At 40.3% G+C, this 14,541-nt stretch overlaps 1 protein-coding gene across 2 annotated transcripts in view; it reads left to right on the forward strand.

The window, feature by feature from the left end:
* Positions 1–14,541, forward strand: part of LNX2 (ligand of numb-protein X 2) — a 459,961-nt gene that overhangs the window by 362,759 nt on the left and 82,661 nt on the right. For both annotated transcript variants that reach the window (XM_053708490.1, XM_053708491.1), the window contains exons 4-5: positions 6,560–6,759; positions 13,268–13,636. In XM_053708490.1, coding sequence (XP_053564465.1) covers positions 6,560–6,759; positions 13,268–13,636 — 569 coding nt within the window. The remainder of the gene's footprint in view (positions 1–6,559; positions 6,760–13,267; positions 13,637–14,541) is intronic.

Consider the following 14,541-nt stretch of genomic DNA (forward strand, 5'->3'; position numbering starts at 1 on the left):
CAGCAGTCCTGGATTGCTCTTTACCCTACTTCTACCCTACTTACCCTACTTACCCTTTCTTCTTTCCTCAGCTATAAATACTACTGGGAGAGAAAGGGAAGTAGGAGGGATATATAAAGCTTCAGGTAAGAATACATTTTATTTTTTATTATATACCCTATAAGCTATAATTAAGTATAAAATCTTGTGTATTATTATTATTTATGGGGGAGCTTTGCAATTTTCAAGACCCCTGTCACTTGAAAGAGTAGGTGATAAATGATCATCTGTAGTTAGTGTGGGAGCTGATACCGAGGGGTTTGAATCACCTCCCCTCATCCAGCTCCCTTGCCAGCTATAGTGGCTCTGCCTCTTTGTGACGCCACCACGCGTTTGTGGCAAAGTCACCGGCACTCCCATTGATATGGGGATCGCTAAAAACAGCTTCTGATCAGTAATCCCTCTACATGACCAGGCAATCTCGTCATATGCTTTGAACCAGTTACAATTGTGTGCTTTATCTGCCATAGAAATTTACTTTTTATTTTAGTCTTCCTTTAATATGTATACATATGGGTGAAATACTTTATTTTAAGATGTTTTATGCATATATTAAAGCCTTAATACTTAACTTCAGGTCTTCAAGAGCGCTACATTTTATGCTCTATTATGTATTGTGCTCAAGCACAAAAAATAACTCACCACATTTAATATGAGTAATAAAATTATAGGGTATTGCTAACTTGCGCGCATACTACAGGTTGAAAGTAAACACGTTCGCTTGAGTGGAAGCAAATGTAACATGTATTGGGTTTGTGCGATTGGAGTCCTAGGGGTAGATTTACCAATGTCTGTCCGACATGATACGCTGTAGCGTATTATGTACACTGTCGGCATTTATCATTGCACAAGCAGTTCACCAGAACTGCTTGTGCAATGCCGACCCCTGCAGATTTGCCGCTAGCATGGTGTGTCAATCAGCCCGATCGTATAGGATCAGGCAGATTGAAGACCGCAACCTCAGAGGCAGCGGACAAGTTATGGAGCAGCGGTCTTTAGACCGCTGCTTCATAACTACTGTTTCCAGCGAGCTTGAAGCCCCTTGTTAAATCTACCTACTAGCGTAAAGTGTAATGGTTAAAAAAAAAACACAACGTATGTATATTAAAATAAAGTTTTACACTCATATATACACTATCTGATAAAAATGTATATAAAAGTTAAAAGGTATATGGTATATGTATATACATAAAGTATGTCTATATACAGTATGTTTATGTGTGTGTATATATATATATATGAGTGTGTTCATATACATGTGTATTTATGTATTTATATATGTATACATACATACACATATAAACGTGTGTGTGTGTATATATATATATATATATATATATATATATATATATATATATATATATATATATATACTGTATATATATCACACCAGTTTTTCTCTGAGGGTTTCTGAATCAGTAGATCTTTTTTTTTGGAAGATGGACACAATTGTTTCATAGGTGGTGCATGATGCTGGTGTATAGGAGGCAGGTTTCACATACACACTTTTGTTAATTAAAGGGACAGCCAATAAATTATATATATCATAAGGCAAACTAACACATTTAGGTAATGAAGATCCTGTATAGTCATGTCATGACCTGCACTTTGAAATTACTTTGGTTTATGTGCATCATCTGAAAACTCAGTGTGTGCACAATTTTTTTTTTTTTAACGGGACGTGAAACCCAAGATTTTTCTTTCATTATTCAGGTACAGGTAAGTCAATTAGACATTTGGTAAAGCCATTTACTTTTAGATTTAAGCCAAACAGTCTTTGATATAACATGCTAATAGATCCAAAGGGGCATATGTATCAAGCTCCGTATGGAGTTGATGCCCCGTGTTTCTGGCGAGCCTGCAGGCTCGCCAGAAACACCAGTTATGAAACAGCGGTCACAAAGACCGCTGCTCCTTAACCTGTCCGCCTGCTCTGAGCAGGCGGACACACATCGCCAGAAATCAACCCGATCGAGTATGATCGGGCTGATTGACACCCCCCTGCTGGCGGCCCATTGGCCGCGAGTCTGCAGGGGGCGGCGTTGCACCAGCAGCTCTTGTGAGCTGCTGGTGCAATGCTGAATACGGCGAGCGTATTGCTAACCGTATTCAGCAATGTCTGTCGGACCTGATCCGCACTGTCGGATCAGGTCCGACAGACATTGATAACTAGGGGCCAAAATGTTATCTTTATCTGCTTGAGTGTTAATTAATTCTAACAGTACTCTGACACCCCAATTTAATGTGCCCCAAATTTCTGTGTTGTGCTGTTTGACCACATACCTCTGAAACATCAAATAACAGTCACATCTAGAATAAAGGGAAATTTTATTTGCATATCTGATAACCAGAATATTGCTCCTTCCTGTCTTTGTAGATCAATGATAATTCAATGATAAAGATTTACTATGTACTTGGTCCAGTGGTCATATACTGTCGACTCTGTCTGCCACATATTGTAATGTGATTACCTGTCACCTGGCAGATATTAATCTGATTGTGAGGGTCAATAAATTGTTAGCAGCAGTGCAGCACAGTTCTTTACTATATAAAGCACAATAACAAGGATTGCTTTACAATAAATTTGCTGTTCTATTCTTGGAGACTATCACAGGAGTTTTCAAACACCATAGGGAGGGATAATAATGAATAATGTATCTTTGTTTGCAGCAAGGAAAGGGTTTTCTCACTACTGCAGTCAGAGGAGCCTCTTCCTGGGTGGTCAAAAAGAAAAAAAAATGTACACTTAGCTGCCAATCACCCCAAGATCTGAGATGTCATTGCAGAAAATGCTGCATATCTGCAGAAAGAACAAGACATATGCAGGAAATGTTAGCACTTTTGCTTAGCAGTGCTGCTCCGCATCAGGCTGTTCAAACAGAACTGTGCCCTGGCTGCACCATGTAAGTGTTAACACAACACACTGATTGGTGACTGGCTCACAGGGTTTTTTTAACCCGCTCCTAGCCTTTCCTGGTCTGCAAAGCTGTGACTCCTGAATGTGAGACATTGATGTGAGCAATGCACCCTTTTATTACAATTTTTACCTTATAATTATGTGATGTTATACCAAGAGCAAAATAAGCTAATTTATTCAATAGACATTTTAAAAACTTAACAATTTTTTTTTCACTGTAACTAATTTGCAATGTGATATTCATCTGTTGCAATATATTATACATTATAAAAATGTGCTTTATTCTCCAGTTAAAGGTACAGTTTACTTGAACATTGTTATTGTTTAAAATGATAGATTATCCCATAACCATTCCCCAGTTTTGCATAACCAACAATGCTCTATTAATATACTTTTTACCTTTGTGATTACCTTGTATCTAAAACTCTGCAGACAGCCCCCTTATTTCAGTTCTTTTTACAATCTTGCATTTTAACCAATCAGTGCTGGTTCTTGAATAACCATTATCATTCTCCACAGGAGTGAGCACAATGTTATCTTTATGACACACATGAACTAGCACTGCCTGGATGTTGTGCAAGATTTAAAACGCTAATAAAAAGCAGTGATATAAGAGTTGGCCTGCAGGGGCTTAGAAACAGGCAAACCTAGAGGTTATAAAGTATATTAATATAAGGTGGGGAATGGGTAGTATCTATCTTTCTAAACAACAATAACAAATAAAGTTGACTGTCCCTTTAGTAAACACATTGCAATTGAGCTGATGCTTTAGTTTAACTGCCTAATTTAGAATTTCAGTTTAAAATGACTTGCAGGAAACTTTTCACTAAAAAAATCTCATTGCAGAAAGTAAAAAAAAATTCTTCTTGAGAACATCTAGACTCTTCATAAGCAGATATACAGTATCTCACAAAAGTGAGTACACCCCTCACATTTTTGTAAATATTTTATTATATATTTTCATGTGACAACACTGAAGAAATGACACTTTGCTACAATGTAAAGTAGTGAGTGTACAGCCTGTATAACAGTGTAAATTTGCTGTCCCCTCAAAATAACTCAACACACAGCCATTAATGTCTAAACTCTTGGCAACAAAATTGAGTACACCCCTAAGTGGAAATGTCCGAATTGGGCCCAAAGTGTCAATATTTTGTGTGGTCACTATTAATTTGCAGCACTGCCTTAACCCTCTTGGGCATGGAGTTCACCAGAGCTTCACAGGTTGCCACTGGAGTCCTATTACACTCCTCCATGATGACATCATGGAGCGCTTCCCCACCTTCCGTTTGAGGATGCCCCACAGATGCTCAATAGGGTTTAGATCTGGAGACATGCTTGGCCAGTCCATCACCTTTACCCTCAGCTTCTTAGCAAGGCAGTGGTCGTCTTGGAAGTGTGTTTGGGGTCGTTATCATGTTGTAATATTGCCCTGCGGCCCAGTCTCTGAAGGGACGGGATCATGCTCTGCTTCAGTATGTCACATTACATGTTGGCATTCATGGTTCCCTCAATGAGCTGTAACTCCCCAGGGCCGGCAGCACTCATGCAGGCCCAGACCATGAGACTCCCACCACCATGCTTGACTGTAGGCAAGACACACTTGTCTTTGTACTCCTCACCTGGTTGCCGACACACACGCTTGACACCATCTGAACAAAATAAGTTTATCTTGGTCTCATCAGACCACAGGACATGGTTCCAGTAATCCATGTCCTTAGTCTGCTTGTCTTCAGCAAACCGTTTATGGGCTTTCTTGTGCATCATCTTTAGAAGAGGCTTACTTCTGGGACGACAGCTATGCAGACCAATTTGATGCAGTGTGCGGCATATGGTCTGAGCACTGACAGGCTGACCCCCCACCACTCCAACCTCTGCAGCAATGCTGGCAGCACTCATACGTCTATTTTCCAAAGACAACCTCTGGATATGACGCTGAGCACGTGCACTCAGCTTCTTTGGTCGACCATGGCAAGGCATGTTATGAGTGGAACCTGTTCTGTGAAACCGCTGTATAGTCTTGCCCACCGTGCTGCAGCTCAGTTTCAGGGTCTTGGCAATCCTCTTATAGCCTAGGCCATCTTTATGTAGAACAACAATTCTTTTTTTCAGATCCTCCTTCCAGTGACCATTATGAAAGAGTGTGAGAGTGATAACACCAAATTTACATACCTGCTCCCCATGTACACCTAAGACCTTGTAACACTAACAAATCACATGACACCGGGGAGGGAAAATGGCTAATTGGGCCCAATTTGGACATTTCCACTTAGGAGTGTACTCACTTTTGTTGCCAACGGTTTAGACATTAATGGCTGTGTGTTGAGTTATTTTGAGGGGGCAGCAAACTTACACTGTTATACAGGCTGTACACTCACTACTTTACATTGTAGCAAAGTGTCATTTCTTAAGTGTGGTCACATGAAAAGATATAATAAAATATTTACAAAAATGTGAGGGGTGTACTCACTTTTGTGAGATACTGTATGTTTGTCTCTTATTTTGCCATTTTTTTTTTTAATTTAGCAATGAAAATTGGGGATTTTTTTAATTCTGTGAACCTGAAATGTACCCTGCTGATTTCTCAAGGCTAACCATTCTACATATATGCTCCAGTTGGCTTTTGCTGATAACAAGTGCACACTCAAGCCCGGAATGTCTTCTCCAAATATTGCAAGTGGATGGTGGAGTTTGGCTACTAAAAACCGTTACAGTAAAAATGTTAATTTGTTTATAAACATTTAGATTTGGCTAATATGTTATTCTATAGAAACACAACAGATATGTCTCGTAATTACAAGGTGTTTATTCTCCCTTTAATGTAAATGTATAAGATTTGTAGTCCTCTCCTGTGCCAGTCATTCTGTAATCTGATCAGGTAATAATCCAATCGTCTAAATGAGACAAAGATGTCTAACCTGATGACATTAGGAGCCAGTGAACACATCCAAGTAATTTCTGTTAAAAAAAAAAGTACAAATTAGAAACAATATATGATATGGTATAGATTTTAAAGGGACAGTCTACACCTTCGTCCTCTTAAAGTCGTACCTTTGATTAAGCTGCAAATAGCCTCCTGCTCACTTTCTATACCATGCAGCAGAACGGTAAAAAAGTTATTTTAAAATGAATATAGTTTCTTGCCAATTTGTAATGGCTGCCAAGCTCCGCCCATGGATGACATCACGATCTGGGCTGCATCGAGGCATTCTGCTGAATAGCATGGGCAGTCTGTTGAATCTAACTACTGAGCCTTTTGTGATTGGATGCCATATGCAGCCCAGATTGTGTCGTCAGTGGGCATAGCTTGGCAGCCATTTCAAAGTGGCCAGAAACAATATTAATTTTAAAATAACTTTTTTACAGTTCTGCTGCATGATATAGAAAGGGGGGCAAGAGGCTATTTGCAGCTTAATCTAAGGTAAGACTTTAAGATGGCTAAGGTGTACACTGTCCATTTAAGTATTATAGCTTTTTCCATTGTGTGTGTGCCTATCTATCTTCCTGTCATTCTAATATTACTAATTTAAGCAATATGATGTATTAGAAAGCCATGAAGTATGAAAAAAGGTTGTTTTGAAATTCTTATTTTTTTTTGTACAGCTATACATCCACCACCTAGCTTGCCTGAGGGAGAAATTACTACAATTGAAATTCAAAGGTCCAATCCATATATTGAGTTGGGAATCAGCATTGTTGGTGGTAATGAGACGCCTTTGATCAATATTGTAATTCAAGAAATATATCGAGATGGTGTCATTGCCAGAGATGGAAGACTACTAGCTGGTGACCAAATACTTCAAGTAAGATGATAAATGATTTATTTATTATGATTGTTGATTAATAGATCTTGAATTCAAAATAAATTGAGTGTGAAATAAATTGTAAAATGCAATACTTAAGAAAAATATATCTAATATCTTATTAATAAGCAATGTTTTATATTTGTAACATTTTGTAAAGAAAATACACAAACCATTAGAAACCCCTACAATAGGCCACCACCCCTGTACCTGGCATGAGGACATTATTCCAATCAATAAGAATACTTTTATAGCATAGGGTTTTTGGAATTTTCTAATTCAATGGCTTTGTTCACACTGTTTTTGTTTTCAATGTCATCATTTTTGCAAATGCTTGGGTCACATGTTAAAAAACACTAGGATTACTAACAAAGTTTAAGATATTGATCAATAACAACTTTACATAACAAATCTTGTACTTTTTTTATCTATTATTTTTTGGATTGGAATTGGGGCTGTAGCCCTGTTTCTCCAACATAGGTGTGTCCGGTCCACGGCGTCATCCTTACTTGTGGGATATTCTCTTCCCCAACAGGAAATGGTAAAGAGCCCAGCAAAGCTGGTCACATGATCCCTCCTAGGCTCCGCCTTCCCCAGTCATTCTCTTTGCCGTTGCACAGGCAACATCTCCACGGAGATGGCTCAGAGTTTTTTGGTGTTTAAATGTAGTTTTTATTCTTCAATCAAGAGTTTGTTATTTTAAAATAGTGCTGGTATGTACTATTTACTCTGAAACAGAAAAGAGATGAAGATTTCTGTTTGTAAGAGGAAAATGATTTTAGCAACCGTTACTAAAATCGATGGCTGTTTCCACACAGGACTGTTGAGAGGAATTAACTTCAGTTGGGGGAAACAGTGAGCAGACTTTGGCTGCTTGAGGTATGACACATTTCTAACAAGACTTGGTAATGCTGGAAGCTGTCATTTTCCCTATGGGATCCGGTAAGCCATTTTCTTAATTTTCAATATAAGAATACAAGGGCTTCACAAGGGCTTTAAAGACTGGTAGACATTTTTCTGGGCCAAAACGATTACTATATAAGCATGTTTAATGGTTTATAACTTAGGAGAGTTATTTTAATCTTGGCAAATTGTTAAAAAAAAACGGACAGGCACTGTATTGGACACCTTTTTCACTGGGGGCCTTTTCTAGTCATAGGCAGAGCCTCATTTTCGCGCCATTAATGCGCAGTTGTTTTTGAGAAGCAAGGCATGCAGATGCATGTGTGAGGAGCTCAGATCCACTGAAAAAGCTTATTGAAGGCGTCATTTGGTATCGTATTCCCCTCTGGGCTTGGTTGGGTCTCAGCAAAGCAGATACCAGGGACTGTATAGGGGTTAAATGTAAAAACGGCTCCGGTTCCGTTATTTTAAGAGTTAAAGCTTTCAAATTTGGTGTGCAATACTTTTAAGGCTTTATGACACTGTGGTGAAATTTTGGTGAATTTTGAACATTTCCTTCATACTTTTGCGTATATTCAGTAAAAAAGTGTGTTCAGTTTAAAATTTAAAGAGACAGTAACGGTTTTATTTTAAAACGTTTTTTGTGCTTTGTTACCAAGTTTATGCCTATTAACATGTCTGAACTATCAGATAGACGATGTTCTGTATGTTCGGAAGCCAAGGTTCCTATCCATTTAAATATATGTGATAAATGTGACAAACAAAGTAGGGACAATGATACCACTGATAATAATGTTGCCCAAAACGATTCCTTAAGTGAGGGGAGTAAGCATGGTACTGCATCATCCCCTTCTATGTCTACACCAGTCTTGCCCACTCAGGAGGCCCCTAGTACATCTAGTGCGCCAATCCTCCTTACTATGCAACAATTAACGGCTGTAATGGATAATTCTATTAAAAACATTTTAGCCAAAATGCCCACTTATCAGCGAAAGCGCGACTGCTCTGTTTTAGATACTGAAGAGCATGAGGACGCTGATGATAATGGTTCTGACATGCCCTTACACCAGTCTGAAGGGGCTAGGGAGGTTTTGTCTGAGGGAGAAATTTCAGATTCAGGAAAAATTTCTCAACAAGCTGAACCTGATGTTATTACATTTAAATTTAAATTGGAACATCTCCGCGCTCTGCTTAAGGAGGTGTTATCTACTCTGGATGATTGTGACAATTTGGTCATTCCAGAGAAATTATGTAAAATGGACAGGTTCCTAGAGGTCCCGGTGCCCCCCGAAGCTTTTCCTATACCCAAGCGGGTGGCGGACATTGTAAATAAAGAATGGGAAAGGCCCGGCATACCTTTTGTCCCTCCCCCTATATTTAAGAAATTATTTCCTATGGTCGACCCCAGGAAGGACTTATGGCAGACAGTCCCCAAGGTCGAGGGGGCGGTTTCTACTCTAAACAAACGCACCACTATCCCTATAGAAGATAGTTGTGCTTTTAAAGATCCTATGGACAAAAAATTAGAGGGTTTGCTTAAAAAGATGTTTGTTCAGCAAGGTTACCTTCTACAACCAATTTCATGCATTGTTCCTGTCACTACAGCAGCGTGTTTCTGGTTCGAGGAACTAGAAAAGTCGCTCAATCAAGCATCCTCTTATGAGGAGGTTATGGGCAGAGTTCAAGCACTTAAGTTGGCTAACTCTTTTACCTTAGACGCCACTTTGCAATTAGCTAGATTAGCGGCGAAAAATTCAGGGTTTGCTATTGTGGCGCGCAGAGCGCTTTGGCTAAAGTCTTGGTCAGCGGATGCGTCCTCCAAGAACAAATTGCTTAACATACCTTTCAAGGGGAAAACGCTGTTTGGCCCTGACTTGAAAGAGATTATTTCAGATATCACTGGGGGTAAGGGCCACGCCCTTCCTCAGGATAGGTCTTTTAAGGCTAAAAATAAACCAAATTTTCATCCCTTTCGCAGAAACGGACCAGCCTCAAGTTCTACATCCTCTAAGCAAGAGGGTAATACTTCTCAAACCAAGCCAGCCTGGAGGCCAATGCAAGGCTGGAACAAAGGTAAGCAGGCCAAGAAACCTGCCACTGCTACCAAGGCAGCATGAGATGTTGGCCCCCGATCCGGGACCGGATCTGGTGGGGGGCAGACTTTCTCCCTTCGCTCAGGCTTGGGCAAGAGATGTTCTGGATCCTTGGGCGCTAGAAATAGTCTCCCAAGGTTATCTTCTGGAATTCAAGGAGCTACCCCCAAGGGGAAGGTTCCACAGGTCTCAATTGTCTTCAGACCACATAAAAAGACAGGCATTCTTACATTGTGTAGAAGACCTGTTAAAAATGGGAGTGATTCATCCTGTTCCATTAGGAGAACAAGGGATGGGATTCTACTCCAATCTGTTCATAGTTCCCAAAAAAGAGGGAACATTCAGACCAATCTTAGATCTCAAGATCCTAAACAAATTTCTCAAGGTTCCATCGTTCAAAATGGAAACCATTCGGACAATTCTTCCTACCATCCAGGAAGGTCAATTCATGACCACGGTGGATTTAAAGGATGCGTACACAAAGGTACTAGGGTCCCTTCTAGCTGTGCTAAGACCAAGGGGCATTGCAGTAGTACCTTACTTGGACGACATACTGATTCAAGCGTCGTCTCTACCACAAGCAAAGGCTCATACGGACATTGTCCTGGCCTTTCTCAGATCTCACGGGTGGAAAGTAAACGTAGAAAAAAGTTCTCTATCTCCGTCAACAAGAGTTCCCTTCTTGGGAACAATAATAGACTCCTTAGAAATGAGGATTTTTCTGACAGAGGCCAGAAAATCAAAACTTCTAAGCTCTTGTCAAGTACTTCATTCTGTTCTTCTTCCTTCCATAGCGCAGTGCATGGAAGTAATAGGTTTGATGGTCGCGGCAATGGACATAGTTCCTTTTGCGCAAATTCATCTAAGACCATTACAACTGTGCATGCTCAGTCAGTGGAATGGGGATTATACAGACTTGTCTCCGACGATACAAGTAGATCAGAGGACCAGAGATTCACTCCGTTGGTGGCTGACCCTGGACAACCTGTCACAAGGGATGAGCTTCCGCAGACCAGAGTGGGTCATTGTCACGACCGACGCCAGTCTGGTGGGCTGGGGCGCGGTCTGGGAACCCCTGAAAGCTCAGGGTTTTTGGTCTCGGGAAGAATCTCTTCTCCCGATAAATATTCTGGAACTGAGAGCGATATTCAATGCTCTCAAGGCTTGGCCTCAGCTAGCAAAGGCCAAATTCATACGGTTTCAATCAGACAACATGACGACTGTTGCGTATATCAACCATCAGGGGGGAACAAGGAGTTCCCTGGCGATGGAAGAAGTGACCAAAATAATTCAATGGGCGGAGACTCACTCCTGCCACTTGTCTGCAATCCACATCCCAGGAGTGGAAAATTGGGAAGCGGATTTTCTGAGTCGTCAGACATTTCGTCCGGGGGAGTGGGAACTCCATCCGGAAATCTTTGCCCAAATAATTCAATTGTGGGGCATTCCAGACATGGATCTGATGGCGTCTCGTCAGAACTTCAAGGTTCCTTGCTACGGGTCCAGATCCAGGGATCCCAAGGCGACTCTAGTGGATGCACTAGTAGCACCTTGGAGCTTCGAACTAGCTTATGTGTTCCCACCGTTTCCTCTCATTCCCAGGCTGGTAGCCAGGATCAAACAGGAGAGGGTATCGGTGATCTTGATAGCTCCTGCGTGGCCACGCAGGACTTGGTATGCAGATCTGGTGAATATGTCATCGGCTCCACCATGGAAGCTACCTTTGAGACAGGACCTTCTTGTTCAAGGTCCATTCGAACATCCGAATCTGGCCTCACTCCAACTGACTGCTTGGAGATTGAACGCTTGATTTTATCAAAGCGAGGGTTCTCAGATTCTGTCATTGATACTCTTGTTCAGGCTAGAAAGCCTGTAACTAGAAAAATCTACCATAAAATATGGAAAAAATATATCTGTTGGTGTGAATCTAAAGGATTCCCATGGAACAAGATAAAAATTCCTAAGATTCTATCCTTTCTTCAAGAAGGGTTGGAGAAAGGATTATCTGCAAGTTCTTTGAAGGGACAGATTTCTGCTTTATCTGTTTTATTTCACAAAAAGCTGGCGGCTGTGCCAGATGTTCAAGCTTTTGTTTAGGCTCTGGTTAGAATCAAGCCTGTTTACAAACCTTTGACTCCTCCTTGGAGTCTCAATTTAGTTCTTTCAGTTCTTCAGGGGGTTCCGTTTGAACCCCTACATTCCGTTGATATCAAGTTATTATCTTGGAAAGTTTTGTTTTTGGTTGCAATTTCTTCTGCTAGAAGAGTTTCAGAGTTATCTGCTCTGCAGTGTTCTCCTCCTTATCTGGTGTTCCATGCAGATAAGGTGGTTTTGCGTACTAAACCTGGTTTCCTTCCGAAAGTTGTTTCTAACAAAAATATTAACCAGGAAATAGTCGTGCCTTCTTTGTGTCCGAATCCAGTTTCAAAGAAGGAACGTTTGTTGCACAATTTGGATGTAGTTTGTGCTCTAAAATTCTATTTAGAGGCTACAAAGGATTTCAGACAAACATCTTCCTTGTTTGTTGTTTATTCTGGTAAAAGGAGAGGTCAAAAAGCAACTTCTACCTCTCTCTCTTTTTGGCTTAAAAGCATCATCAGATTGGCTTATGAGACTGCCGGACGGCAGCCTCCTGAAAGAATCACAGCTCATTCCACTAGGGCCGTGGCTTCCACATGGGCCTTCAAGAACGAGGCTTCTGTTGATCAGATATGTAAGGCAGCGACTTGGTCTTCACTGCACACTTTTACCAAATTTTACAAATTTGATACTTTTGCTTCTTCTGAGGCTATTTTTGGGAGAAAGGTTTTGCAAGCCGTGGTGCCTTCCATCTAGGTGACCTGATTTGCTCCCTCCCATCATCCGTGTCCTAAAGCTTTGGTATTGGTTCCCACAAGTAAGGATGATGCCGTGGACCGGACACACCTATGTTGGAGAAAACAGAATTTATGTTTACCTGATAAATTACTTTCTCCAACGGTGTGTCCGGTCCACGGCCCGCCCTGGTTTTTTAATCAGGTCTGATGATTTATTTTCTCTAACTACAGTCACCACGGTATCATATGATTTCTCCTATGCAAATATTCCTCCTTTACGTCGGTCGAATGACTGGGGAAGGCGGAGCCTAGGAGGGATCATGTGACCAGCTTTGCTGGGCTCTTTGCCATTTCCTGTTGGGGAAGAGAATATCCCACAAGTAAGGATGACGCCGTGGACCGGACACACCGTTGGAGAAAGTAATTTATCAGGTAAACATAAATTCTGTTTTTATCATTGAAATTATCTCTCTTTCATTTCTTAATGTTTAGTACTTAAAAACTTCAGTGTACCGATTTCTCTTGGTAAACAACATGCACCTATAAATATTTTATATTTATTTATGTTGTTTAGCTGCCAGCAATTTGTTAAGGCCTTTGCAGGGGAATACTATTTTAAATTGTTATTTTGTTTATAAACATTTAAACTGATGTCATAACACTATTTCAATTGTAAATATTTTTTTTTATTTTCAGGTTAATAATTTTGATATTAGCAATGTGTCCCATAACTATGCGCGAGTTGTCCTATCCCAGCCTTGCACTGTGTTACATCTCACTGTGCTTCGTGAGCGACGATTTGGGAGCAGACCCCATCCTCACATGGACAGTAGCTCACAGAGAGATGAGAGTTTTCATGTTACTCTGAATAAGAGAGGCTCCAATGAACAACTGGGTATCAAGCTTGTGCGCAGAACAGATGAATCAGGAGTGTTTATTTTGGATCTCCTTGAGGGAGGTTTGGCTGCTCAAGATGGTAGACTTCATAGTAATGATCGAGTTCTAGCCATCAACGGTCTTGACCTGAAACATGGAACACCAGAACTTGCAGCTCAGATTATTCAGGTACTAAATGTATAGTGCTGCATCATGTTGTGGTTGCATGAATCACAATTATATTGTTATTTCACGTACAACAAAACACATGTGAGGATAATGCTCTCCCCTTATGCCATGTAGGCCACTGAGTGTTACGTATTTTTATGTAATGTACTAGTAGATTCCTCAGCTACATCACAATAGGTAAAGACAAAGCAGACTGGGACAGAAGGATTACAGGGCCTTGCTCCTTAGAGAAAGTTTTTACCACAGAGATGATGAATCTTGGTGTAATACACAAAAATGCTATTGGTACTTGGTACACTGGCTACCATAATACTTTTTTTTCTCCAATCTGGACAAACGTTTTAAAAAATATTTGCAACTCCTATGCTAGGGTGTACATAACAAATGATGTCATGCTATAGTTATGATCTCTGACCTTCAATTTGGTTCTGAAAATAAATGAAAATGTATTATAAGATAATCCTTAGTTCTTATTTTAATTTATCTGTTGAAGAATTGTAGAGCATACAAATAATCCCCTCCTACTCTCAAAACCATATCCCAAGCCTAGCTAACATATCACATCACAAAGACACATATGCTTATATGCAAATACTTTACCAAGCCTCAAATAAACCCTCTAAACCCCCATGTAACCTACCAGATCTAACGCATTTCAGACTAATTCCTTTACTTGGGAAGGGAGTCTTTATTGTGGGGTTCATTGCTTTTTCTTGGTGGAACATTTACATCCTTGTACTTTACTAGACTACATTTGATAGTCCTGGACTAGTGAGAAATTCCAGTGGAGAGTAAGGGGTCAATTTATTTAGACGGCTTCTTCATAACTTCTGTTTCCGGAAACACGGGGTATCAAGCTCCGTATGGGTTTGATAGATTAGGTGTAATTAGTTTAAAGATCTGTA

The sequence above is a fragment of the Bombina bombina genome, chromosome 3 (genome assembly GCF_027579735.1).
Source record: "Bombina bombina isolate aBomBom1 chromosome 3, aBomBom1.pri, whole genome shotgun sequence".
In the NCBI taxonomy this organism is placed as follows: domain Eukaryota; kingdom Metazoa; phylum Chordata; class Amphibia; order Anura; family Bombinatoridae; genus Bombina; species Bombina bombina.